Source organism: Dromaius novaehollandiae, chromosome 15 (genome assembly GCF_036370855.1).
Source record: "Dromaius novaehollandiae isolate bDroNov1 chromosome 15, bDroNov1.hap1, whole genome shotgun sequence".
Taxonomy (NCBI): Eukaryota; Metazoa; Chordata; class Aves; order Casuariiformes; family Dromaiidae; genus Dromaius; species Dromaius novaehollandiae.
Window position 1 is genome coordinate 9,788,810 of NC_088112.1, and position 27,577 is coordinate 9,816,386.

Below are 27,577 nucleotides of genomic sequence, written 5' to 3' on the forward strand. Positions count from 1 at the left end.
TTGCAGTTAAATAGCTGATAAGATGTGCAGTGTTTTCAGCAAAGGATTTGATGATGTCATTGAAGTAGTCTCCAATGTGATGAATTAGTGCATTTCTCAGTCAGTTTTCCCTAATGTTTATCTGGAAGTTTAACCATATCGGCATGATTATACATACATACATTTTGTAAGGTACTCTGCTCTAAAGAGACATGCAGATAGCTATTTTTGGAATCACTTCTGTTTTCTCACAGGAAACTTGTGAATCTCTCTTGAACTTAACCTTGGAAGAAGTGAGGAAGAGTTACGATGTTGAAAAACCACGGAGGAAATTTTTTGGCATTATCCCAACATCTCTATCAGCCCCTGGGGCCCCCTCTCCTGAATTTGGACTGGTGATTGATGGAAGAACGCTGAACGTCATCTTCCAGGGGGGCCTGGAAAAGACATTCCTGGCCCTGACGAAGCACTGCCGCTCGGTCCTGTGCTGCCGCTCCACCCCTCTCCAGAAGAGCATGGTGGTCAAGCTAGTCCGGAGGCAGCTTAAAGTGATGACCCTGTCAATAGGTACCTTGCTTTTGAAGTCCCTTACAGGAGAAAGTGGGAAGCAGGTTCTTTCATTAAGAGTTATGAAAATGTATGGAATATATTGTATATGCTATGATTTGTGCCTCCTTTCAGCTAGATACAGTGGGAAAATAGTACTGGCTATTCTTTCCCTATCAATAACCACATAAAAGTTCTTCTCCAGCTTTCAGTGAGCAAATCTGGCTCCTGTTTAAGCAAGATGAAGGCAGTCCAAACTCAAAATCTCCCAGCAGTCCCTCTCATGCGCACCAGTACAAATGCAGGTGCATATTCCCTTCAGAATGTCCTAGCGGTGGGGGAAGGAAAGCAGTCAACAGTAGTTGCCGTTTTGTGTTTTTATAAAGCCCTTTTCCTACCAGATTTTCCCAACCAGTGAAAACATTGTTATCCCCAGAGTAGCATTAAGCACTGACTCCTTTGCTTTTTACCTCCAAATAATGTGAAATGCTTTGAGTTTCCTACTGCAGTGTTAGTAAGTGATCCCACTAAAATCCTTGCAGAATTGATATTTTACAACTTAAAACTAAAAAAAAAGACGAAAAAAGGCACATCAGAAAAGGAAGAGTCTGTATTTCAAAATTTCTTGCTTTACTTCAGAGTTCAAAATACAAACCTTCGATTTTCCACTTCATTTATTCTGCTTTACCAGCTAACCTGATTCAATCTGCACATTGCAGGCCACCATGGCTGTTCTTTCCACGGAAATTTGGTTATGTGTGTTAACATATTGCTGAAAATTGAAATAAGCAGAATAACTTCTGAAAATGGCTTGTTACATTGTCGACTGCATTACAATTTATGATATAATTTGGAGAATTCAGGGAAGTGGGGTGCTGCAAAGTGTGCTGCTGAACACATGGAGTTCTCTGAGAAAAAACATATAAAATGGAGCAATTGTGGATGCTGTCAGGGTGTCCACGCCAGCACCCAGCGAAGCCCAATGCCAGACTTAGCATGAGTGGAACCAGGTCTCCTAAGGAGGAGGATCTTCCCACGAACGTTAGAGCCTAGAACTCTTGACTGCTTGACCCCCAGTATCAGCTACCCTAATTAAGATGCATGTTACTATAGAGTGGTCTGTGTTTAACAGCACAGCTGGGATTTTTTTATTATTATTTTTCTACTACAGGCATGTAATGTTTCTCACTCCTTTATTGTTCCCTCCTGTCTTCCCGTTCTAGGTGATGGGGCAAATGATGTAAGTATGATTCAAGCAGCTGATGTTGGAATTGGAATATCTGGCCAAGAAGGCATGCAGGTATCCCTTCATTTATTTCCTTTCCTCTTCTGTCAAGTGGCTTCTTGATGCTTCACAAGTTTTATAGAGGTGCTATACTCTGAGTGTCATCTTAACGGTGCAAGTTGGCATCATTACTGTCATAAATTAGTATACAGTCCATAATTACAGGTCCAGCAAAAAAAGAGTGTTTTGAGCCAACATTTAGCATGCATGGACAAATATGTGTTTGTTCATAAGCCTGGAAAATTAACAGATGTCTGTCCAGTGATAGGTTAACATCTGGTTTCTGAGTCATCTCTGCTATAGCATTTCCATATTCTCTTGATTCTCATTCAGTGTTCTGCCCCAAATTCTTTTCCACATATCCCCCTTCCTTATTTTCCTAAGCCTGAGGGTTCTAGGAAGATAGAAAGCTCCAGTCATTTTCTCAAGTCTTTTTCCTACTACATGCAATAGTAGGAAATAGTTTCAACGTCCATGTTCAAATATCATTATACTGAGTGGGAAAATAGATTGTGAAATAATCTCCATTCTTTTAACCAAAGGCTGTGATGGCTAGTGACTTTGCAATATCACGATTTAAGCATCTCAAAAAACTGCTTCTCGTCCATGGACACTGGTGTTATGCTCGTCTGGCAAAGATGGTGATTTACTTTTTCTACAAGAATGTGGTAAGATAATAAAGATTCTGGAAGTCTTCATTCTAGAAAGGGTTAAGTCCAGGATTAGGGTTTTTTTGTAGGCTGTGCCATCTTACTTTTTATTAAACTGCAACTCCTGTTTCTTCACTTTGCAGGTTTACAGTATGCTCCCCCATTCTTAGTAATGTGCTACATAAAGCATTGGGGAAAATGTGAGATCTGAATATCTTCTGAAATAGTATTATTCCAGAGGGAAAAAGGACTCAAGGTTTAGTAACTTTTATATGGTAGTTCAAGAAACTTTTCTAGTAATACCCATGAGCCTCAAAATAAAATTTGCATAAGGAACAGCAGATTATTAGTGCTAGAATACAGAAGATGATTCTGTACTGAGAAACAGTTGCCTATGAAACCTCTGAATTTTTGCATTTAATTTAATAGGAACCGCTTGCAAGCAGTGATGCAGTTATATCTGGTGTTTTTATTAAAAATTTAATGTATATGCAAATGAGCTGTGCATTGAAGAATAATGTAAAGCGGATAAACCTGATAGTAATACAGTTTCTGCAAGCCTGTGCAAACAACTCAATTTGACATGAAATACACTCTGAGCATGAAAAACTATTTACTTAGAATTCAAAGTGTCCATATTTTAATTTTTTTAATAATTTTGAATAAGGATTATGTCTTATCAGTGTAAAAATTTATAATGGAAATGGAAATGGAAACTTTTTTTTCCCCTGACTGGGCATCCTTTCAAAGTTCAAAGGATATTTATTTGCAATACGAAATAGCTCTCCAGATTGGGATTCTGCTGTTCTATTATTTCCCTGGTACCATTAGAGAGCAAGAGGCCTTTGATTCCACATTGACAACTGGCTTGTAAAAGGATTTAAAAATCTGGTGCTATGAACAATTTGTTTAATTGTTCTCTCAAATTTTCTTAAAGAAACCTAACTGGTATTTAAAAAATGTATCACACTGAACTGGTGTGAAATACTTCAGATATATTGCTTTAAAAAATAAAGTGCAGAGATATCTACTGAAAGTACCTGTAACCAAAATGATGTATTCTTGGGAGACAGTGCTAAAAACCTATGTGCTGTATAGACCCCATAGAGGGAATGACGAGGGGCATAAACGATCTTTGCATTGCCAACTAAAGGGTCCACACCAGCTTTAGAAGTGGGGGACAATGTGAGAGAAGAGGACATATCGGAGAGGCACAGCTTTGTGGCCCTTACAGCCTGGAGCGAAATGAAATCATGTCAGTGGGAAGGATGCATTTCTGCATGCGCGGAGAGCCATGGTTCAGCCTGTACCATGACATTGGTTTTGTATTTGTTTCTCCCACAGAGCTACGTCAACCTGCTCTTCTGGTACCAGTTCTTCTGTGGGTTCTCTGGTACCACCATGATAGATTATTGGCAAATGATCTTTTTTAATCTCTTCTTCACCTCGATGCCCCCTATTCTCTTTGGAATCCTCGATAGAGATGTTTCTGCAGAAACACTCCTAGGTTTGCCTGAATTATACAAGAATGGGCAAAATTCAGAGGTATGTCTTGATTGCTTAATGAAGTAACTGGTTGATAAGCCAAAGGACCACAACTATTTTTGGTTTTGTGGGGAGAGAAGGAAGAGAAAAGCTTCAGACTCACCTAGAACCAAATTATCCATTTGTGGTTTCTTGTTTGCTCATGTCCACTAAGAGAGGGTATAATTGTAGCTGTCAGAAGAGCTAGTGAGGGTACGTGAGTGGAGTTGCTTTGTGGGAGCAAAGCTGGGTGCTTGTTCGTGGTTGGAAAACATAAATGGGAAGGTTTATTCAGCAGTTAAGTATATGGCACAATCCAGTTTGGTACCAGCAGGCTGCATTATAGTAAATGAAGCGATGTACTAGTGAGACAGCCCTGTGAACTGAAACCCTAAGGTTTGGGAGGTTTTCATTTTAGGCACATTCGATGTTGCTGATCTAAAGAAACATGGTGGAGCAGATAGATATATAGATATATATACACCAATTATATACATGAAAAAGATTCTGAATGAGGGCACAGGGAGAAATAAATGAAAAAGTATGAGAAATATAGCAACTGAGGGTGAGAGAGTTTAGCTGGTCCCTGATCGAACTCTGCTGAGATTTGGTGTTTTGAACAGCCTCAGCCTACTGAGGAGTCCTAGAGGAAAAGCTTGTTAAAAAGACTGCAGCAGAAAGTGACAAGGAAACTCAAAACGCTAGATCAATGAACAACAGGCCTTTTTTTTCTGCTCTCATGTTCAGAAATAGACTTTTTAATACACACAAAGGATTTTGTCAGTTTGGTGTCTAGGCTGTTCTGAGTATGAACTGCTTCATTTATTTACTTACTTTACTTTGACTATCAGAATCGCTACCTCTCAAGAAATATACGTAAGAGATTATATTAAAATTTTTCCTCAAACTGCCTGTTAAGTTTAGAAAACCAGTCTAATCAGTATTTAGGAATTCTTCTCTCTCACTCTTTTTTTACGTAACAGCTACTTTCCTAATCACAGACTGTGATTTTTAGCACCGATGAACATCAGTGGTTCACGGTCTTTCCTGATGTTTTAAAAACCTGGTTGTAGAAATGCAGACTTTGAGCATTCTCTGCAGGACTTTCCATTCCCTTTTTTAGCAGCTGCTGGACCTCACATATATGTGAAATATATGTTATTTATCATTTTTAAGAGATTGTTGTTGTTGTTGCTTTGGCATTTTGATTGCACTGAAAGAACAGAGGCCCATCCTTCTGTCACTCCCATGATGCTTCCTACTCCACCACAACTGTGTCACCATAGGTCTCAAGATAAGTTTAAATATGACATGTGGTCATACCATAATGGCACAAAGTAGATGCTTCGATGGAAGGAGCTATAGAAGAAAAGATTTTTGCCCAATTCTATAGCCCCAGGAAGAGCTTTGTGTGAAAAAGAACATGAGTGGGGTCCTAGGGGGAGGGATGGGGCAGAGATTCATGGCATCTGACTTTGCAACCCTTAGTCGACTGGCTAATCTTCCTAAGGTCTCTCTGTAGTCAACACAGAGAGAATACCTGTTCAGGGATAAGCCTTTGCTTCAAGTCAGCCTCTGAAGAGGCATTTGATCATGAACAGAGGCTAGTTAGCTATAGTCAGGAGACTGAGTGGTAGAAATACAAAAAGCAAGTACATCTGTAATAAGAAGAGAGATGTGCATCCTATTATAATGACTGTTATCCACAAACTCCTACAGATATATAAGCTGTCAACTTTTGTTATTACAATGCTGGATGCCTTCTATCAGAGCCTCATTTGCTTCTTTGTCCCCTATTTGGTAAGTACATGGAGCATTTATATTCTCATTTTCATCCTCTTTAAAAATTTGAAAAAACGAAGATTGACTTCTGAATCGTCAAGATTTCTCTCCATCTCTCTTCCTGTTTTCTAGACGTACAAGGGCTCTGACATAGATGTATTTACCTTTGGGACCCCCATCAATACCATCTCCCTCCTCACCATTCTCTTGCACCAGGCTCTAGAAATGAACACATGGGTATGTGTTTGACCTGTGCTATATGTGTGACTCTCTTTTCTGAACACAGCATACCATGTAGACATGGCATTGTCTTTTGGAGTCATTAACTTTAATTCTGGATCACAAAATTAAGTAGCGTATGCACCAAGATAACGCAATGTGGCAAAGTTGATTATTAGCCTCAGGATAACAGCTTCTCTGGCACAGCAGCAGCATTTGCTTCCACTGTGCCTTTGGACACGACAGTACACAGCTTTTGCATACTTTAGTATATGAGCAGGAAACAGTTTGACATTTTTTAAGAAGTATATCCACTACCATTGTTTTGTTATTTAATTTCTAGGTATTTCTCCCGCAGCACTTTTTAGTAGCATGGGTCTGCATGATATGTTATTTCTAGTTATTCCTTATGTCCTCCTGTCTTAAAACTGGAGCCAGGATCTAGCATACACTGCTGTCATGTTGTGCACTTCTGCTTACAGACGGTGTTTCACTGCGTCACGATGACTGGGAGTGTGCTGCTTTACTTCGTCTTCTCAGTCGTCTACAACGCGGTCTGCGTGGTCTGCAACCCTCCCGCCACTCCCTACTGGATCATGGAGAGGCAGCTTTCAGACCCCACTTTCTATTTACTGTGCCTCATTACCCCGGTCATCGCACTCTTACCGAGGTTTGAATAGTGCACTGGTTTCCTCAGTTCTCATTTTGGGGATTTGTAGCCATCTGAGTGAAATAGCAGTAATGATGTCTATAGATATGAGGTATGTCAGGCACACAGACAGTGATCAGTTTGAAAGTCAGATCTGGGTTCTATATTCCAGTTTATGAACCATTAATTTATTCACTTATATAAACACAGACAACTCACTATGCACCTATTGCCTTTGTTTTGTCATCAGGAAAACCTTTCTTTCTGGGGTGCTGCAAAATTTACCAGCACAAATCTGCTACATAAATGTTCACTATGATGAGCACAGCATTGTTGAGCATAGAGAGCAAAAGCTTTGAGATATTCCTGTGTGCACTGAGAGTTGCACAATGTGTTCTGTTTCTTTAGTACATTACAGTGCATTATTAGGCTAAATTTAAGAATGTGTCTCTATATCAAATAATTTTCTACATCCAGTATCTTAGCTTTACTCTGCACCACAAATCAGGTATGATAAAGATAGCTTTGGAGACTGAGTCTGAAAAATATTTGGGGAGGGATAGTAATTATTCTAATACATTTATGAGAAAATGTGGTTTGAAAAACAATGATTTTATTCCCATGTATATGTTAACCTTATTGACTTTAGTTTTTAATACTTCAATCATTCTTTAAGCAGATATGCTTTCTCTGAGTTGTACCACTTATTTCAGTTTTTTATTTCTGCTTGGACAATGCAGGAGATAGGCTTATTAAACTCTCTTGCAGAGGCCCGCCAGGTAAATGACTTGCATACCCTGAAGGGAAGTGGGAAGGGCAGGAGCAAGCGAGAGCAGTTCACAGGGTGGAAGGCGCAATTCTCCTTTACCTTTCTGTCCTCCTGCCTGTTCCACCTGCAACATGCACAGAACACACAGAGAACAACTTGAGAGAAAAGACAGAGGAAAATATGGTCCACACCAGATCTGCAGAGATGGGCTTGAGCTTTCGCTAGTTGTGTTCTATGTTGCCCAGCCAGTGCTAGCTCCTGGAGAGCTTTGGGACCTGAAATTTTATATGATTGACCAGCCGGAGCGTGGGCAGAGCAAGTGTGTGCTTATCCACACCCACCTGTGCAAACAGGCCTGCAAAGTCCATCACCTTAAAAGTTCTTTCTGCAGTTAGTCTAGCTTGTTGGAGTTTTCTAATTTGTTATATATGTTTACGTAAATCTTTTTGTAGCAGCAGGAGGTAGAGAAAGCACTGTTATTAATGCAGTTTCAAAGATTTCTTACGTTTATTTTGAAATGTGTAAGTAAAATCCTATCAGGAAATTATGCTTCAAATGAGGATCTGGTTTTCAGACAGGAGCTGACATGACATGGAGAGAGGATGCGTGCTCTCTCACTGCACACATATATATATATTTATATAAATCCTGCGAGGGCAGGTGGGATGCAAATTATTTTACTGCTTCCTGAGCAAATCCACAAGCTGAATTTTTTAATTTTCCAGTTACATGTCATCTATCAAATTAATGTCCCTTCTTTAGTGTCTTTTAAGAGTATAAGTAAGTATAACCTCAACCTCCATGAATATTGCATTTCTGCAATATTTGAGCTTCTGTGTGCCTTTCTTGCACAGTTCAGCAAACGGTTCCATTTTCATAATTTATTTAGTATTTGCATATGTGTAGTTGACTCTATATAGTTCAAGATAAGTGTATAGTTACATGCTGCATTAAGATCCAGGGATCAACTTACCAGATCTCTTCAGAGCAATGGAAAACAGGCAGCTGGTTTTGTGTTATGTGATTATGGATGTAACCCACTGCTAAGACAGTACGTTCTCTTTCATCAGGTACTTTATTTTTGCCCTACGAGGAACCTTTGGAGCATCTCTGATTCTGAAAGCTCAGCAACTAGATAAACTTCCTAAAGAGCAACAAGATCTTGAAATCCAAAAGTGGAGGTCAAGAAAAGAAACTACTTCTGATGCACCCATAGCAACACCAGCTTCTAATGATGACCTTGACCGAACCATCAACCACTTATGTGTATCACCGTTTTTGCATCGAGCAACAGCAGCTGTGTCTCGTGGGGACACAGATAGCCAGGGACTTTCCACCTCTGAAATGAATCCTCTCAGGAAATGGACACCTGAAGAAGGCAATTATTTCTTTAATAGATGGGCAGAGGAAGAATCTACTGCTACAGACTCCTCAGCAGGACCTTTCTCTGGCCATTATCCCCTTGTTCCCAATAGGGTAGCATCTCCTGGGCAGAATGCTAGCAAACTAACTAGAGATAATGCTAAAAAATTTAACCATAGAAGCCATCGGCGATCTGTGAGTGCAGTGACACTCTGAAGAAATACTCAGAAATGGGATTCATTTACTGGACATGGTATCTCTGCTATGCAAGCCATGTGGAGAAACATACCTTAGAGAAAACAGAATTTCTATTTGTGCTTAACCATAATGCTCGATACAAAAGAATAGAGAGAAATTTGGAGTTACAGACATGCTGGAGTATTTCAATACAATCTCCAATATGTAACTTCTCCCAAGCATATATATTGTTTGGGTTAGTCACTAGATGACTTCTTGTTTCAGTAGTGTAATGTTACACGAGTATCACATAGTTGCTTAGAAATGTACAGTTTTGCACAAAGTTACTTTCTTTCATCAAGAAGCATTTTTCTGTCACAGTAATAGTGAATAATTCCATTAGTGGTGTTTCAATGCTATTATGTCATGTAAGTAGTACAGAAACAATAGTAAAGAAACCCATTCCACATTAAGCCAAGTCTCGGAGTAACACATCCTACTCTAACTTTTAATATCAAAGTCTTAAAAGGACCTAACTAACTTAAAAATTACAGTTCTACCAAAAAAGTTGTTGCCTCCTAGTGCTAAAAATAGCTCCAAAATAACAGTAACTGAAAGAGACTAGAAAATGTTCCTTTTTAATATTTAGACTTTGTATATACAACTATATCAAGTATAGAGTCTGTTTTCCCTCCCCAGTAAGCTCTGTGTTTTTATTCAGGTTTGACCTGATACTGTTAAGAAAAGGAGAAAATGGTTTATGAAATAGAAGAATGGAAATACAAAACTACAAAAACTGGCAGGATAACTCAAGGATAAGTGGAGTCTACTTCTTCATACCTACATAGACAGATATAACTAGTCCAATTCCAATTCAAGTATCAATATTCTAGAATTCTGAATTTTCCCTGCTTTTCATTTGGAAATACAGTCTCTTCCTTCCCTTTCCTATATTATTGTATCCTTTTGCTGCATTCAATCAAGTATAGATCCTGCTCTTTCCCACAGTTGGCTTCATTCAGTAGTTGATGGAAATCTCAGTGACGGAGATTTTCACAACTAATATATGAAGATCGCTAATCACATTGCAGTAAATACATGGTGTAGAATGACAAAAACATGTTCCAAGTCGTGTATTACTTCTATTTATCCTTTTCAGTATCTCAGGGCAGCAAGAAGTAGGAAAAAACATAGAATGTCACCATCATCACTACCTATTGCAATGCAATGAAAGGTGATTTTTATATTTCTTATAGAAATGTTGACTAGTAAGACCTTTTCCCAAGTTTTTCTTCACGATGTGCGGTGAATTCCTAACCATACTTTAAAGTCAAGCCATCTGGACTTTCATGGATCTATCACTGCCTCTGATTTAAGTATGTTTTTAGGCTTTTGTGTATGTACTATAATAATTATTTTAGCTAACTATTTGCTACTTATCACAATGTATGAAATCTCTTAAATACTCTATTTAGCAAATACTTATTTACTTTCTATGTGTTACAATGATTACCGTAACTAGAATCTTAAAGATGTTACCTTAAAGCAACTCAGGCAAGACCAAGTAGTATATCTGCCATTTGGATTTCTGGTAGCCAGAATGAGAGCACATATATAACTGTAATTGATAAAGTGTTAATTGTCAGCTGTAAGGCAATTTAAAAAGAGATTTTTTGCATGATGTACAAATGAAGGGAATTAGACAAAGCTGAGATTACGCTTAATGGTGTGTGACATTATTCAAATGTTTGCTCACTAGCTGGAAATGAGCCTTAGGTGCCAATACTTAAGATCAAGTCTTTATGACTCCCAGCTGTGTTTTTACATGAAAGAGTCCATTTCCTTTGAACTTAAAGAAGATGCCAATTTTTTATTATGTATTTTATGAGAAAATGTGAAATATTTTCATACTAATAAAATGTAATGCGGTCATGACTTGGTATGTTGTTGGGGGTGAGATTTACCACAAAAGCAGAGGCAGAGATGAGTCATTTTCCTATTGTCACCCATGGAGTGGCAAACCCACATTTTCAGAGTCCATTTCTCTATTAGGCCACACTATGAGTGTTTATCATAAAAATTAGATGACAGATATATCTGAATGTGCAAAGGGATTGAGCAAATATGGAAAGGCACTATGGAGAGGAAGATTATGTTTAAGCAAATCTAGAAGACCTATAAAGGTTCCTAAATTCATAGCCAAGAATTCATTTCATGTTTTCTCACAACAGCTTCTGCAAAACTATTCTACTATGCATTTTACCCTGCCAACTGGGTTTATGTTCCAAAATAGTTTATGGTGGAGGGGGGTTCATCTTAAGAAGGGGAAGGAAGGAAGAAAGGAAGGATTACTTATGATCCACAGCAGAATAGACCCTAGAAGCTGCAGAATCATGAGCTCCATGCTACATCAGGTGATAAACAAAGCAGAAGATAGTGCTCCCCTAAGTAGCTTCTAGACTATAACCAAAAATAGTTACTTCAGTCAAAACAATCAATGAAGCAAAATTTGCATGGCTGCTTTAGGTAGTTCTACAGTGGGACCTCCAGTCTGTTAATCCTGTTGTGTGGTAAATGGTAACAAAAAGATCCAATAGATTCCTTCACCTGGGGAATCTGTAACACAGCCTTCAGTCCCAAACAAGCCAAAAGAGGAAAGCATCCCTGATCTCTGAGGAAGGAAGAAAGCTGAAGCAACAGGCAAGCCTGAGCCTCAACATCCCAGCTGGCGCCCCCGGGAGTCATGATACACCTCCTGGGTGAGAATGCTACCAGCCCTCTTCTGAAGTGGATACTGCCATAATTCAGGGCACATATTCTTTGCTAAACAGTGTGATCTTTTTTGATGTTCCTGGGTAAATAGTGATCATTAACTACCTTGAGTTAAAAAGACATTGAACAGGCACTTCACTTTGATCATGAGGGAAATTAGCTGAGGCTATTGATTCCTTTGGGGAGTAGGATCTAGAGATGAAAAAACACAGGTTTTTTGCACTGAATGCAAGCCTGCGGTGAGAAATCAAGCCTTCCAATGTATTTATTTGCAAGGGAGAAGGGGTATTTACTAAATGGATTGTTTAGGTCTAACTAGATTTTCTAGATGACTTATTTTTATTTCAAGACATATTTAAAATAACACTTATGTCAAGATATATGTTCCATTAGTTCTAATGTGAATGCTTCAGAACAGAACAGGTGTCTCTCATTTTAATGTATGGTGATATTCAACATTTCATATACTTAGAGTATAAAACACTAAAATTAATGAATTTTGGTGACATTACTGCATGCTTCTTCTTTTGGTATTATCATAATAGTAATACTGCAAAAGCAATATTGCTTTGAAATATACAGCACTGTACCTATGTGACAACCTGAAGATGACGTCTCTTAGACATGTGAACAGGAGCTGACTTACCAGCTCTATCTTCTGAGTACCAGATGCAGTCCCAGGATGTTTGCAGTGGTCAGCGAAGGGCCATCATGTTCTCAGCAAAGGAAAGGTTGTATGTTTTGGGGGTTTGGGGGGGTTGGTATGTTTTTAATACAAGGAGCGGGAGATGCACACAGATCTCAAACTCTATTTATGTCTGTCTTAGTGCAGCAAGTTCGAGATGTGGCCTTTCATCTGATATCAGCTGTAACTGTTTGGTCTAAAGTCGAGAATGAATCAAATGGGATAAGGGGAGGGTGGGTCCACTTTTTTACTTTTTTCTCGTGTATCTCAGAAATATAAAAATGACTTTTTGTTTAGGTAGAGATAGGTGAGCACCATCCTGCAGCACAGAAGACACTTTGCCCAAGGATGGAGTGCATATATTTTGCCACTTTGTTGGCTGGTGCTGCAATGCTTAATTCATTGTTTGATTACAGTTTGAGGTAGGGAGCAAGTACTGAGCTATTTGTTTCAGGGGTAAGGTGACTGCAGGCAGGATGTGGCATGATTAGGTACTTGTGAGCAGCACTGATGAATAAAAACATAAACGTAGAGACAAGAGACTCTTGAAGATAATGATCACAGAGGGTGGGATTTAGAGAGCTGCCCAAATAACACTGAAGATCTATAAAGTACTTTTGACGTTGCTGGTGATTGGAACTTGCTGTGATTATTAGTGCATGAGACAACTGTGAATAGGACTTGTTGCCTGGCTCTTGCAAAGTAGCACCTGATTATTCCCAGCTACATCAACAAGACTGAGACTGAATACAGAGCCTGAATCATTATTTTTCCAAAAATATCAGAGGGGCAATTGTCTGTTGTCTCTAGGCATTGAAGGCAAGGGTTATTTATCTGTCTTTCCCAGTGCAGCTACTGAAGTGTATTCCCACCTTCAGGCATGCTTTGCAGCTTCCTTGCCACGTTAGTGCCCAAAGAACCTGTGTGATTATTATGTTTTTACACCACATGGGTTAGCAGAGCTCTATAAATAATCATCGCTATAACTAAAATGTCAAGGTGAAATTTCAGCTCCACTAAAATTGAGCTTTGCCCTTGACTTCAGAAAGACCAAGCTGTTAGCTCCTTTTCTGTTGCTGCCATCAGTTCAACCTCACAAAGCTGAATCGTAATCTCTATTGGATTCAGGTGCAGCAGTTAAACGTGCCATTGCTCCTGGCCCTAGGTGTTATTGCTCTGCCACTGTTTATTGCCCCCATGGTGAGGGCTGGAATAGGAGCCACAGATAATCCAACTGCTTCAGATAAATCTGGCAGGAAACTTGACTGAGAGCTCTTGGTTGTACATTCAGCTGGTCAGATCTTGTTCTCAATTTTGTCCACAGTCCCTACAGGAGTTTGAAGCTGACCAGAAAGCAAAACAGGGCTCTTAAAGCTTAATACATAAGCTTAACAACTAATATGCTTATAGTTCTATGGGATTTTGCAGGGGCTCAGCAAGTACCTCAGTCCTCATTGAGCATAAATCTTTGCACTGGATTGTGGGCATCCAAAGAAACTCAAATGGAGAGCACATATTATACCAGAACAGGAAAAATACTTAAAGTAAGAAGCCAGTACATTGGAAGACAAGTAGAAACACAGCAGGTGCCTTCCTTTTGTGTGCTAGTATTTCTCCCTATTGTTCTTGCATCATTCTGTTTAACCTCAAACAAATTAGAACCTCCTGTACATTTGTTGGTTTAGTTCAAAAAAGCACAAATGTAAATCTGTAGTCTGAAGTCAGGTCAATAGAGCTCAGTTAAAATCAGCTGGATTCAGCTGAAATCTTTTTAGAGCCCATCTTGTTTTGTTAATACTTTAAAGAATTTTGCTAAAAGGAACAAACATCTGTATGTGCTTATTCTGTATGGTTCCTCTTTCACAGTGTTTAGGCAACTTGGGGCAGTAACGTCATGATCTAAATCAGCATTTGAAGAGGACAGCAGATTTCTCATTCTGTTTTTGTGTACATGGGACAGAGCAGGAGGAGATGGACAAATTAGCACCAGGAACATGACTGCACCATAATGCCAGTGGAGGAGCACCAACATGTGCAGGGCCTCCTAGAGATTTCCAAACAAAATCCTTGATCTACTCTCAGGCCTTGTTCAGAGGTCACTCAGGTCTTGAAGGGTCTATCTGTTGTGTTTTCTCAGTAAAATCATTAACAAAGAATGCATTCATTTATGTTCTGGGTTAGGTGTGGAGGACTGAAAAGAATGGCCCCATACATGTAGTAGGCTAAAATGATTTTGCTTTTAATCTAATTTCGAGGGAAGGTAACGCTGGAGAAAAGTTCAAATATAACCTCTTAAAGATTTTGAACATACATGAATGATGGGAATCTTCTTAAGGCCAGCCTGTTCTCCTTTTCATAATCTACAATTTTACAGTAAGCAGCGAATATAGCCTAGAGACATCAAAGAGCTGGAATTGTACCTGAAGCTGTTAGTTCTAAGATGAAAAAAACCCAAATGCTTAAATTTACAGCCCAAAGGAATCTAACTCTCCAGCACCTTTCAATAAAGGAGTTCAAGCACAAACCAAATAATGTTTAAAATCCTATTACTGATTTGGAAGGTAACTTATTTTAAAGGATTATTCTAGCATCACATGTGCATTTGCCTTGCATTTGCTTAAAATTTAGACTGATTTGCAGTTTCTTGAAACTATTCCACTTTAATGGTCACTTCTGACATTGCATAGTTGGACAGAAATGTAGCAGTGGAAAGCATTTCAAGACAGAATCTGATCTATCTCTTTGTACAAAAACTTACAGATGATCCATATCAGCCACTTTTCTACTCAAATATTTAAAAAAAATATTGCAAGAAATGGGATAAAAGCTACAATGGATCTTGCTTGAAGAGAACCTGCTCACTGGACCCTTGAAGGTTCATCTGCCATTAGTCATCAAAATAGACCCGCTTTTTACTTCTACTGTATAGAAATATATTACAGAGTAATGATAGCGAGCAAGAGCAACCTCATATGCTATGATAAATGACAAGACTTCCAAGGTATTCACAGCATTATCAGAATCCATTTCATACCTCATCTGTTATTACAAGCATAAAATGTGCAAATGTTCCCCACTGCTGTAAATGTCAGCATGCTGGGGGCAAATGCTTTGATTTTCTATCAGCAAATAGTGTTAAATTATATAGTGTTTAATCATGTATAGTGAAAGTGATGAACTTTAGAGAATTAATTTCTTTCAAATGACTCCATCTACAGTTCTCCTGGAAATGGGCAACATCATTGATAAAATCCCAAAGACAGCTTTCACAGCCTGGAGGTTTCATGATGATTCAAGGATGGAGCACTAAAATACAAAACCATTTGGACATCAAAATTATTTTGGTCGAGGGAATTGGCTGTTGCAGCATTGAATTTGAAAGTTAGTTTTGAAAATCAGAACCCTCATATAAAATAATTCTGACGTCTTTAAGGATACTGAAGTGATTTGCATTTATAGGAGAAACCACATTGCCCAGCGTGATACAGCCTCGAAATCGTAATTGCTAAATAAAGCTGTTACATTTACCAGGCCAGATTGTAAGTGGTTGTAAAGTAGGAGTAGCTGTAGGTATGTGGCCTTACATCAGGCGAGAATGGCACCTACAGTCTCCACCTGTTTTCTTTGAAAGCAGAGGTGCAGGTGAAGGTGTGGCTATCACACATGGAGAAGCCTTCTCCAGGGGGTAAGGAAATGTAAATCTTCAAATCACAAGATATAGGAAAAGATACTACCGTTAGTATCTTAGCAACAGATGAAACTAAAAGACAAGCTGTACAGGGAAATCAGCCAAGTCTCATCTTTCCTAAAGATCTTTCTCCAGTTTGTATTTATTACACGTTTCTGATACTGGATTTTTTGTCAGAGCATTTGAAATTACAGGATGTTTTGTTACTGTAGTCACCATTTATAGTTTCTGCTGATGGGAGCTCATTTTTAATTTTGGATCAGTAAACATTAAGCTATTAGAGCAATTTTATTAACACACGCTAGACTTGAACCACAGGTTGGAAGAGACAATAGAATTGTCTTGTGAAATCGGGGTTTAGGCTACTCTCAGTAAATGAGGACTGTGCTGGGTGAAGTCCCCTGAGATGGAGGACAAAGCTTCTACAGCATTCAATGGCACAGAAAGAGGTCACGCATGCACTAAGTGGAAAAACCTCTGTTTTTCACATTATTTTCTAATTAAATTCGCTTCAGACTTTCACTACATTCTATCTAAATTTTCTAGATCTCTGTATAACCTCTGGTATACAGAAAATGATAATTTTTCTCTAAATCAATGAAAATGGAAAATGTATTTCATCATTTATTTCATTTCATTTATTTAGCCATTTCAGCCTTTTGCAACATTTATATCATGAAGCAAAATTAAAAGGCGTTCAGTAAGTTTTTAGAACAGCAGCTTTTCATATCATGCTTTTGGTACAAACAGATGTAGGCATTTTGAAGCAAAATTGGGCTTGCTGAGCTAGTCAAATACTAAGATAATATACTAATATATATGTCAATACATCAAAGCTTCAGACTCAATTTGCTGCTCTTTATAAGACTTGCAGACCTATTGCTTACTATTATTCCTGTCATCATTAACCCTCATGACAGTGACCACAAACACCAAAAGTTTGGAAAGCTGTTTTCTTGAAAGTATGTTCTTTGACATGCACCATTTGTTACATATAATACTGATTTATTCTCATACTGGGAAGTTACAGCCACCTACAGAAAAACAGGAAACAGGCTACTGTGCAAATTAGTTGGATTTGATAAAAAGCAAATAAAATTTTTCCCCGCCTGCCACTTATTATGCCCTCCATGCCACTTATTACACCCATCCACGTATTATGCCCCCCCAAGCAACTTATTACGCCCGCCAAAACTTATTATGCCCTCCAATTTATTATGCCCTCCTCCCCACTTAGTACACCCCCTCACATGTTATTACATCCCCTCGCCACTTATCACACCCCCACAACAACTAACTATGCCCACTGCCACATATCATGCCCCCCCCCAATTTATTACTCCCACCGCCACTTATCATGGCCCCTCCAACATACCTTCTCCTTGGACTAGTTACACCCCCTTCCCACAGATCATAGAATCACCAAATGGCTGAGGTTGGAAGGGACCTCTGGAGATCATCTAGTCCAACCTCCTGCTCAGGCAGGGTCACCTAGAGCACGTTGCCCGGGACTGTGTCCAGATGGCTTTTGAATATCTCCGAGGAAGGAGACTCCACAACCTCTCTGGGCAACCTGTTCCAGTGCTCAGTCACCCTCATAGTAAAGAACCTTTGCTCATGTTTAAATGGACCTTCCTGTGTTTCAGTTTGTGCCCGTTGCCTCTGTTTTGCCGTTTTTTTTTTTTTTAATCTATATTCTTCAGTGAATAATGAAAATCTTTTCAAGGGTTCATAAGGGATAGCAAATTATTCAGAATCTACTAATTGCTTTCATTCAAGAAATTCTATTTATCGAGCTCTAATCAATTGCCTGTCAGCCTCAAAAAGATTCTTCCAGCTTGCAAAAAGCAAAACATAGAATTTATTATAAAACTAGTAATACTAGCTTGTGTATAGGTCTTTCCTTGTTGAGGAATAGTAATAGTTTGAACCTGCTAAACAAGTAAATATTTGGAAAGAGGAAAGTGAATAATTCCTCTGTGTTTCTGAACATCAAACTATACATAAGTAGCTTTAAGTAGGTTCCAATAACTCTGTGGCTTCATCTATTGAAGCACTCTACCTGTCATCGACAGTAAGGTCTACAGGCCTTGTTATTTGCTAAACACCCTCTCCAGGCCTTTCAGGGCCTTTTGTTTTGTTACCTGGCTTGGAAATGACTCAAGGGTATTTTTTAATTAGTATCTTGAGGTTAAAAGGCACTTGCTAGCAATCGAGGGCTTCTCGAACCAACCTCAAGGGCTGCTCTGCCATTAGAGCAGAGTTCCCTAGGTCAGGATAATGCAGGTGCCAGTGGCAAAATGGATAATGAGCTCCTAAAATAGAAAGAAACCAGGCTTTGGGAAAAGTATCACTTTGCTACAGCTGTCTAACTGTCCAACAGCTAGTTTGTGTAACAGTTTCTCCCTGCCTGGAGAGGTAACGAGCTGTCCCTTCCTGGGCCTCGGGAGGCCCTGTGAAAAGCAAATCGCCCCAGGCTTTCTTGCCACCTAGGAGGGTGCTGGTAACCCAGAGGTGTGCTGCCTGCTGTGCTCTGTGCTGTTATTAAATAGCATTCTTAAATAAGGACAAAATACACAAATATCTTAAAACAAGGGGAGGTTGGCTCTGGGCTCGCCAGGCGGGAGCGCGGTCCCCGAGGCCTGGCCCTGGGCAGCCTTGCTGGGCTCTTGCACACGTTGGGTTTTGCCGGCTTATGAAAACATGCTGCTTTGGGGTTCCTCAGTTTTAGGTGCTGCTCAGCCATTCTAAAATAGCTAAAAATACCTTTGAGGATGTGTGGAGCAGTGTCTCTCCATTTCCATTCTCAGTCTTAATAATCAGCAATAATAATCCTCTGCCCTACCTTGCACAAGTATGGGAATAAGTGTGCTTACAGTTGTGAGTCCACTGGATGCTAGCAAAAGTGGGGGAGTCAGAAGAGGGCAGGACATGCTGATGCCAAAAGCAGAGAGAGCCCAGATGGGCTTTATCAGTTGAAATCCTCACTATTTTACAGTAGTTCATTGTAGCCTTATGAGAACTAACAGTGATTATTTCCAGGGAAAATCTGAACAGATTCACAAAGTGCACATTTTAAACAAACATTAATTTGAACAGTTAACACCTCGAAAAAAATAAACTGGAATTAGCTTCCTGTGCAAGTACAAATATTTAACATGAATGTTTCATGTCCTGCCAGTCTAGCAGCTGACATCCATGACATTCAATTTCTTTCAAGTCTTGCCAGTCAATATTAATGAGACGTTAAATACTCAGATTGCACCTGTCCATTAGAGTAAATTGACTAGTTTATTGTCTGAACAGTGATAAGCCAAGCTTTGAACAACTTCTTGGAGAAGATCTCTTGATTATAGCCTTTGAGTTAGTTTGAGGGAGGAGGCTGACAGCTGTCCTTTCGGGTTTGGAAACAATCAAATTAGACTGACTGCTAACGGATGATGCTACTCCAGGAAAAACTTATGCTACGAGCTAGCAGATGATGCTTTGATCCATTTTTTTGAACTGTAAGGCAAAGATTGGCAGGAGAAATTAGCAGGAGAGATGAGTGCCGTGTTAATACCTGTAGACCTGTTAATAGCAGAGAGCTAGCGCTCAGTATTACCTGAGATGTTCTTAATGGAGAAGACAAAAATCTGCATTTTAAATAATCCTCCAGAGTCTCCACTGGAGGTAAAAGGCAAGCCAACAAGGGATCTTATTCAAATTAGTGTGCTCAGTTGGCACTGTTGGAGATGTTCCTTCTACTTTCTGGGAAACTTTGAAGTGTCCCACTTTTCAGGTAAATAGTGAGCAATTTGGAGTCAGAACTCTCAGTTCTGTCGTGCAAGGTGAGAAAGGTCTTTTTCTTCCAGGACTGGTTATGAACAGAGATGCCCATTAATCGAGGGTTTGACTTTTAGAAAAATGGGAAATATTCCCCATCCTTCCTTGCACTATCCAGGTTGCCTTTTTTATTTTTATTTTTAAGAGCGACTCCTGCAGATTTCTGCTGCTCTTATACACCCACAAGCACAAATTTACCAGCTTACCTATACTGGGAACAAATCCAAGCATTCCAGAAAAAGAATTTTCATCAGGGCAGCCAGATGGACGGGAGTAGTATTAGAAAAGGTTTCATCTTGGCCAGAAGCTAAGTACTAATATGCATACATGATAAATGGACGGGAAAAAAAATAGCTACATTAGGAAGTCTGATATCTCAAGATAAATGTGGCATAAGCTGTTCCAGGAACACAAACCAGTTTCTCTGAACTTGCACTCAGCAATGGACTTCTTGGTGTGCACTGGAGAGCCGGACTTCCCGAGTCAGTACCTTGTAGAAGAGGGAGGAAAGAGGTAGAAAGTTTAAAGGTAAGTTTCCAGTGGCTGTAAACGAGGGATCCTTGTGTGCTAGTGTAGGTGTGACTCAGAGAGAAAGAGGCTACCAAGTTTTGCACCTTGCTGTAAAGTTTTGCAGATGTCTCTTTCTAGGTCACTGTTTCTTGCACAGATGCAGCCCGACTTTATATAAGCTTTGTGAAACGAGGTCTCTCTTCATTAATTTTTCAGTTGCAATCCCCATCCGTTTCTTTCCCTTTGCCTTCCAATTCTTCTGCTTGGATGTTTTTCTTCTGCTTCTTATTTCTGAAGGAGGTATCTAGACATGAAAAGCAAGAGCAGAACCGAGCCAAGATAATTAGCAGCTGCTTTAAGCTATTGTTTACCCTGCACAGGAACATACCAAATCAATGCCCATTTGGATCATGAAGATGTTGCTAGGGAGAGCCAGACCAAAGCCTTGACAGCCTGTCTAGGTCCCCTTTCACACTCGCCATTTCACTGCAAACAAGCCCCACTAAGAGACGTTTCCCAGCTCCATAGGCTTCTGCCTGCAGGGAGATCGTTAGAGACACGTTTCTCACCAGTTCCATAGAAGCAGAAACACCTTGTGAACGCTTTGAGGCGATGCAGCGTTCCTACTGCCTCAAACAGGGAGGGAAGAAAGCGGGAAACACTCCTTTGTGCGTCACGATTTTCTTTTTTTAAGAAAAACAGAAAAATAAAAATTATGTGAAGAAATTAGAGGATGTTTGCTAGTTTCTGCCTCCTCCCTGTAATAAAGCTATTATATTACCTCTTAAGGCTTCAGCTATTGGGAAGGAACCAGAAAAAAAAGAAAACAAAAAGGACACATGTTCTCAGAGCTGTCCTGTGCTCACAGACGCATGCAGGCTCACTCACGTTGCTGCTCTGTCTGCAGGACTTGGATAAAGCCAAAACAGGTTAAAAAAAAAAAAAATCCTAGTTTACTTTTTCCTTTGTGAAGCACTTTGATCTATTATATTCTTCTGTTAGCGCCATTAAATGATGTTGATAAATATTGCCCTGTATCTAAGGTGAGTTTAAAACTAAAGAAAGAGCATTTCTCCTACATTTGTGATCCAGAAAATGGGCATGGAGTTCTATATAGATGACAAAATTTTGCAGTCTCATTTCTTCCCTAGTTTGCCAAACCACAAGCTCATACAGCAATACACCCAATGATATTGTGGAGACTACTGCAATTGTTTGTACGTATACATAGGTACTCCTGAATATTCATAGCTAACATTTAAAAATATTATCTTCTTAGAGAACGTTACAATTTCATTAATATTGATTTTTATTGTGTCCAGAAAAGAGAAAAAAAAATGTAATGAAGTTTGCATAACCTTGTCTGTAAGGAAAGCGTACAGGAATAGGCTTTGTTCAGCCCAGACGGGAAAAGCCACAGCCACAGTCTTCCCAAATGGGAAGGAGCGTTGCGAAGAGGACTCACCCTTTAGAGTCAGTTGTACTCCGTGTCCAGCGCTGGCAGGAAACCAAGGAATTAGCTAAGTTTTCAGTAAATGCAATTCAGGTTAGATACTGGGGAAACAGTCTTTCTGGAACAGGCTATGAATATTGTTGCTTATGCAGACATTTGAATTTGCTCTGATTTCCCTGACAGCAACATGGAAAGATTTGTACTGACTTTACCAACTAGTTTGGTTATGAACTAAATCATAACTGCTGAAAACTGTAATTTGAGCTTATGTTTGCAGTTAATAACACACCTATGTTGATTTTCCAGAAAAAAGAAAAAAAGAAAAAGAAAAGCGTAATTGCTTTCTAGCGAAAGGAAAGCAGGACATTTGGTTAAACTCACTGCATCAACATTATGAGCCCTCATTTGTTCATCACAGACTGAGGTATCACAGTGTCACCTAGCAACTTTTGACGGGCATTCAGACTTGCTGGTGCTGAACTCTATAGGGAAGCCTATAAATAAATTAATTTACTAATTAATACTTTTCGTGAGTGTCAAAAACGATGTGATCATTTGACATTAAGGAATTAACACTGTATAGGAGGAAAGGAACCAAAAAGTAATTCTCACCCTAACAGTTAGGTGGTGGGAGGATTTCAAGTGAGTAATCACGAAATACTGTAATGCCTTGGAAGCAAAAGTGTGCATTTCCAATATCCCTGCTTTGGAATATACACATGTATACATAAATATATATAAATATATATATATATATAAAAGTATATTATTTTAGATTACCTCCGTATTTTTCCAGATATCAGTTATCAGGAAAGAAAGATTCATCTGTTAAATTTTGCATATGCTATTTAATACCTACTAGTACATAAAATTCCTTATTCTTCAGTAAGTTCATACATTCCCTTGCTTTGCCAGCCCATTTGTAGGATGAGGTATGGAGTGATGTGGTGGTCTGTAGCCTCGCTGCCCTGTGGCGGCACTGTTTGTGCCCGAGAGCTGTGAGATGTGTTGCCAGTTAGCCAGCTGCAGAACAGCTAAAACATATATGCCTCTAGTCAGGTTGTTTCACCAGAGATTTTTCTATCCAGATAGACTGGAACTGGATTCTGCTTTTCTTTCATTCTATTTCGGCCATCTTTCAATGCTGAAACTCCATGAAGTCTTCTGCAAATGCTAACCATGGTCTGTCATTCCAGCTGCAGTTAAGGGCAGTGGGGTGTTTCGCCAGTACTGAAATCCAGTAACTTCCTGTGGAAAAACTGCCACCAGAGGCACCTAGGTGTAGTGGATAGTTCTCCGTATATGGAATTAATTAACCGGAGCTGTTAACTGATACGATGTTCAGCAGAATTTACTCTGGTTTTGCCTAACCTTTGGGCTGTGGTCAACATCATGTCAACTAGCTGGTCAATTTGATCTATAACTAACTAAAACTTTTGAAAAGTCAAAATTAGGAAAAGCTGAATTAGGCCTAACGGTTTGTAAGGAGGAGCCTGGAGTATTCAAAGTCACAGAGGCAGGATCTAAGCTCTGCACTGCGCTGCTGAAAAGGTGCAACATGACTTGCAGTGATTTTCTATGTTGGATTTGAACTATTAAAAGCTTCATGGAAGACAAAAATTTTAGTAACTAGACAGGGAGCCTAAGAATTATCAGATGCATAATGTGTCTGTGCATTTGCTAAAAATAAGGGAAATAATAGAAGCTGTAGGAATTCAAAGAGAAGAGAAGAGGGGTACATATTACATGTCATTGCCTGGCTATTTGTAGTATTTTGTCTTTAGCTACCTGGCCCCTGCAAGCCCTGAATGTGTGTTCACAGCCAAGTGCCTGCTTGTTCCCCACTTCCACCATTAATTACCCTGCGGGTCACAGGCAGCGGCTCCGCAGAGGTGGGGGACGAGCAGCGCTGATGGGAGCTGCCTGCAGGCTTGTCTGAGCAGGCTAAGCCAAAACAGATCTAAGAAGCCAAACAACACTGTAAATCAAATCTACGCCTGGAAAAGAGGCATCAGTTTGAGTGCTAAAGAAAAAAAAATAACTTTAATAGCAGCTGGAGTAGAAAGAAAAACATTTTGCAGAGATTCATTAATGGCTTTACCCCAAAACCTTCCCTTTCTGCTTCCCACCTGTCCCCTGTGATCCTTGGGCTGAACCTGCTTCACAACCAGGAATCAGTAGGCTGGAGACTCGGCAGCCAGAGAGCGGCACGGCTCCGCGGAGGTCAGCGGCACCAGTCGGTCGTGCTCAGCGGAGGTGCAGAGGATACCTTTGCTACCTTTTTGTTTTTTTCCAAGCATATCTCCAGTTTGGTATAGGAGGCAAACAACTCTCGCTTACTCGTTTCCTGGCACGGAGCTGCATTAATCAATGCAGAGAAAGTTAACCAGGCTCAGCAGGTCGATACCTGTGTAAAGATCAAAAGCCAGACAAGCATCAGAGCTTTATTTCTGTTCAATGTTGGTCCTTGTAGATATCTTACCTGTACATCTAAGGGTGGAGAGGAGGTGTCTGCTGACGACTTTGGCTCCAATCAGCTTCTTTTCTGTACGCTGGTAAAAGACAGGTCCCAATTGCACACTTTTTTCAGTGAGGAAGGAAACTAGAAGCCTGCACAAAGTTGCCAGCTGAGACACCCAGAAAGTCTGGCCATGAAGAAAACAGAGAGATGTTGAACAGATAACGTGGTCAGACTTTCTTCTGCTTCTGGGATTCTGGTTTCTCCAGGCTCCAAGGGTGGATGGCCGAAAAGCCTGGCCAGGAGTGGGATTCAGCCCGCCCCGGCCCAGGGTGTGCGGGCAGCGCGCAGGGCAGGGGGGTCTTCGGCACCTGCTGACCCAGGAGCAACAACTCTTTCGGTGAACATCAGGAGAGGAGAGGTCCGTGAGCTCAAAGCTGTAGGTCCGCTCACACTTTAAAGGGGGCAGCAGATGTTATCCCAAATTCCATTCAAATGAGCGTAATCAAGAGTACTGGTTATTTCCATTTGTGTCTTAGTCCACCTGATTTTAGTCCACATGATTAGTCATGATTTTTCTATCAATCATGAGTGGTGAGCAGAGCTAGGACGCTCGGTTCAGCAGCAGTTGCAGGCTTGCATGGCATGTGGGTGCACACACACCAGCGGGGTAATTATGTCAGTGGTTAGCCAGTCTCTAGTACAAAATAAAAGCCCTGTTACTGCTATAGTAGATAAACATGTTTTTTCCCTTAGGAACATATGTTTCTGGAGCAGGCCATGAGGTCTGACAACAATGTGTATACACTCATTAACGCTGTAAAGCTCCCAGAGCAGTAAAACAAGAACTGGGTAATTTTTCCTCATATGCCAGTTACATGACAAACCTATATAACAATTGACAGTAATTAAAAACCATCCAATGATGGCATCGCTGCAATCAATCAGAACATTTGATATTCCACAGGCTGGGATGAAATCAGCCTAGATCAGAGAGGCAGCTCATGCCTGTAACAACACTTTCTCTCTCCCCTTCTGTCCTCAGCTCCCTCCCAGATACAAAATATTTTTAATGAGCAAGAATGAGTAACATTTTGTCCCAAAGTCACTGAGCAACGCAGACTGCCATGTACAATCTTGCTGCCACAAAACAGAGCACTATAAAAGGTACTCCCAAAACGATAGTCCCCCCCCCACAGCGATAGCTGTTTCCCATTCATGTCAAGGGTTTTTTGTTATCTTTCATTACTCCCTGTAGGTGGAAGCAGCCTGGGACTGCAGCGAGGGCTACCGAACGGAGTATTTTGAGAGGGAAAGCAGCAGAGGCCTCCCCTTGGAATTATCCAGGGCATGGCATGGGATCCAGCAAAAGAAACTGCAAAAAACACAGTTTATTTGATTTTTTTTTTTTTCTGAAAACTTAATTAATCACTGAGGGAATCTATCTGCGTGGCATTTGATCTGGCTTTTAAGAGATTTCAGTTCTGCCTTCCAACCGTAATAGAAACTATCCCTCTGCTTTTGTTTTAAATAAGCTTTCCTCTGCTTACCCCCATGGCACCGACACAATAAAACAATTTTCTGCTTTTTTTTAATCATAACATTTTTCCGCAGCCATTGGAGAAAAGTGATGTTGAAACAAAGCTGTAACCCAAGTGGAAGTTTGGCCTTCTTCATCAGGGTGGCGTTTCTGTATGGGAAACAAAGGGCTTCATTTCTGAGGAAGAGGATTTGGTTTGCATTATAAATACTTAGCAACCTCTAGCTTGTTGAGGTGATGAGCTTCAGTTTAATATCTTCTCTAGTGGTTGTGTCCTATTGCCAGATATTTGTACTTCATCTTATTTATAGAAGAAAAGTGGCAAGTGTGAAGAGAAAAACTAGCTTTATTTAAACGATTGCTAATGGATGGGAAACAAGCAGGAATACATTGAAATGTATCCAGCTGATTGCATAGTAATCTACCTTTCCATGAGCTAACGTACTGCACCGAAACACCCAGCATAAAAGGGGAGTGGAGAGATGTTTGGAAGGCAAATTAAAGCCTGGCATTACTCTGTCTCCAAGTGTTGTGTGCGCAACGGCAACAGCGAAATCAGTTTCCATTCTAAATGGATAAAAAGTTTTTGTATTAATCAAATCAATGCAAATTATGTAATTTAGATGACTGGCAGCTGTAATGGGCTGTACAAAGATGTTCTGCCAGCTTAAGTAGAATTGGGAACGCAATCAATTCTCAAAGCTGAAGACACAGCTCCCAGCTAAGGTTAAAAGCAGAGAGAAGCGAGACAAATCCCTGCCGGGTGTCACCAGGCGAACAGGGGTGTCAAGGTTAGTAGTTCTTTTCCAAAGAGACCTGCTGTTGATACGTGTCCACTTCTGCTTTGCTAATATCGGGACCTTTATGTAGGCATCCAATGTCTCAGATCAAATCACAGTCCCTGATAAATTTGGCTGCAATGACAGAAAAGGCTACTTCCTTGAACCCCAGCTAAATCCACCCCCCTAAGATTAAATATACGTGATCGAAGGATCTTGCCCACAAGTTTTTCCACAGCGTGCCTGCTAACACGCGGCCATCCTGTTTCCATCTGACGTTATTGATGCCCAGCTGGAGCTGCCGTCAGGTAGCACGTCGGCAACAGAGAGTCGCCAGTTAAACACCCAAGAGAAGGAACCTCTGCAACTTCCTCTCAGCTGCCCTTGTTTTTACAGGCTCTCCTGTCTGATCCATTTCTGGGCAAAGTCACACACATTGGTTTAAGCCAATGAGGATGATCAAGGTCATCCTTTGACTTTGCCTTGCAGAGGGCTAGGTGCTCCTTCAGGCTGTCTACAGTCTGTACAGAGCTACTCGTCTGCTTAACCAGTCTCCGGAGGGAGCGAGTCCCGCTCAGAGCGTGCCTGCTCGCGCACGCACCAGTGCCGCTGCCGCCGGGGGTGAGCACCACTCCCGCGCTCCTGTTCCTCTGCCTTAGCTGGCCGGAGCGCGTGCCTTGACGCGCGGGGCGAGGCTGCTTCTGCAAGGGTTGCGCCTCCCAGCAGAGTGCAGCTACCACCAGGACTTAAAAAACAGGATGGCTGAGAAGGTGGGGACTGTTTAAAGGATTTGCCATGGTGGGAAATAAGGGGGAGAGTGACAGAGCGTAACACGAAAGATGGCTAAGGTGGGCCGCGGCATGCCAGTGAGCAGTCATTCTTTTTTGTCCTCGCCATAGGACTCCCACAGTGCTCTACATTAAGT

The 27,577-nt window shown here is 40.4% G+C and overlaps 1 protein-coding gene and 1 long non-coding RNA gene across 6 annotated transcripts in view; one reads left to right on the forward strand and one right to left on the reverse strand.

Annotated features, from left to right (window-relative positions):
* ATP10B (ATPase phospholipid transporting 10B (putative)) overlaps nt 1-10,877 on the forward strand; it is a 162,396-nt gene extending 151,519 nt beyond the window's left edge. For all 5 annotated transcript variants that reach the window (XM_064520855.1, XM_064520856.1, XM_064520857.1 and 2 more), the window contains 8 exons: nt 234-546; nt 1,749-1,825; nt 2,353-2,478; nt 3,805-4,005; nt 5,704-5,784; nt 5,899-6,003; nt 6,468-6,655; nt 8,474-10,877. In XM_064520855.1, coding sequence (XP_064376925.1) covers nt 234-546; nt 1,749-1,825; nt 2,353-2,478; nt 3,805-4,005; nt 5,704-5,784; nt 5,899-6,003; nt 6,468-6,655; nt 8,474-8,981 — 1,599 coding nt within the window. In that variant the 3' untranslated portion in view covers nt 8,982-10,877. The remainder of the gene's footprint in view (nt 1-233; nt 547-1,748; nt 1,826-2,352; nt 2,479-3,804; nt 4,006-5,703; nt 5,785-5,898; nt 6,004-6,467; nt 6,656-8,473) is intronic.
* An 8,468-nt stretch (nt 10,878-19,345) lies between these two features.
* LOC112994302 (uncharacterized) overlaps nt 19,346-27,577 on the reverse strand; it is a 48,314-nt gene continuing 40,082 nt past the window's right edge. Inside the window, exons 3-4 of the long non-coding RNA XR_003261920.2 lie at nt 24,005-25,030; nt 19,346-20,726 (exon numbers count right to left, since the gene is read on the reverse strand). This is a non-coding gene — a long non-coding RNA (uncharacterized LOC112994302). The remainder of the gene's footprint in view (nt 20,727-24,004; nt 25,031-27,577) is intronic.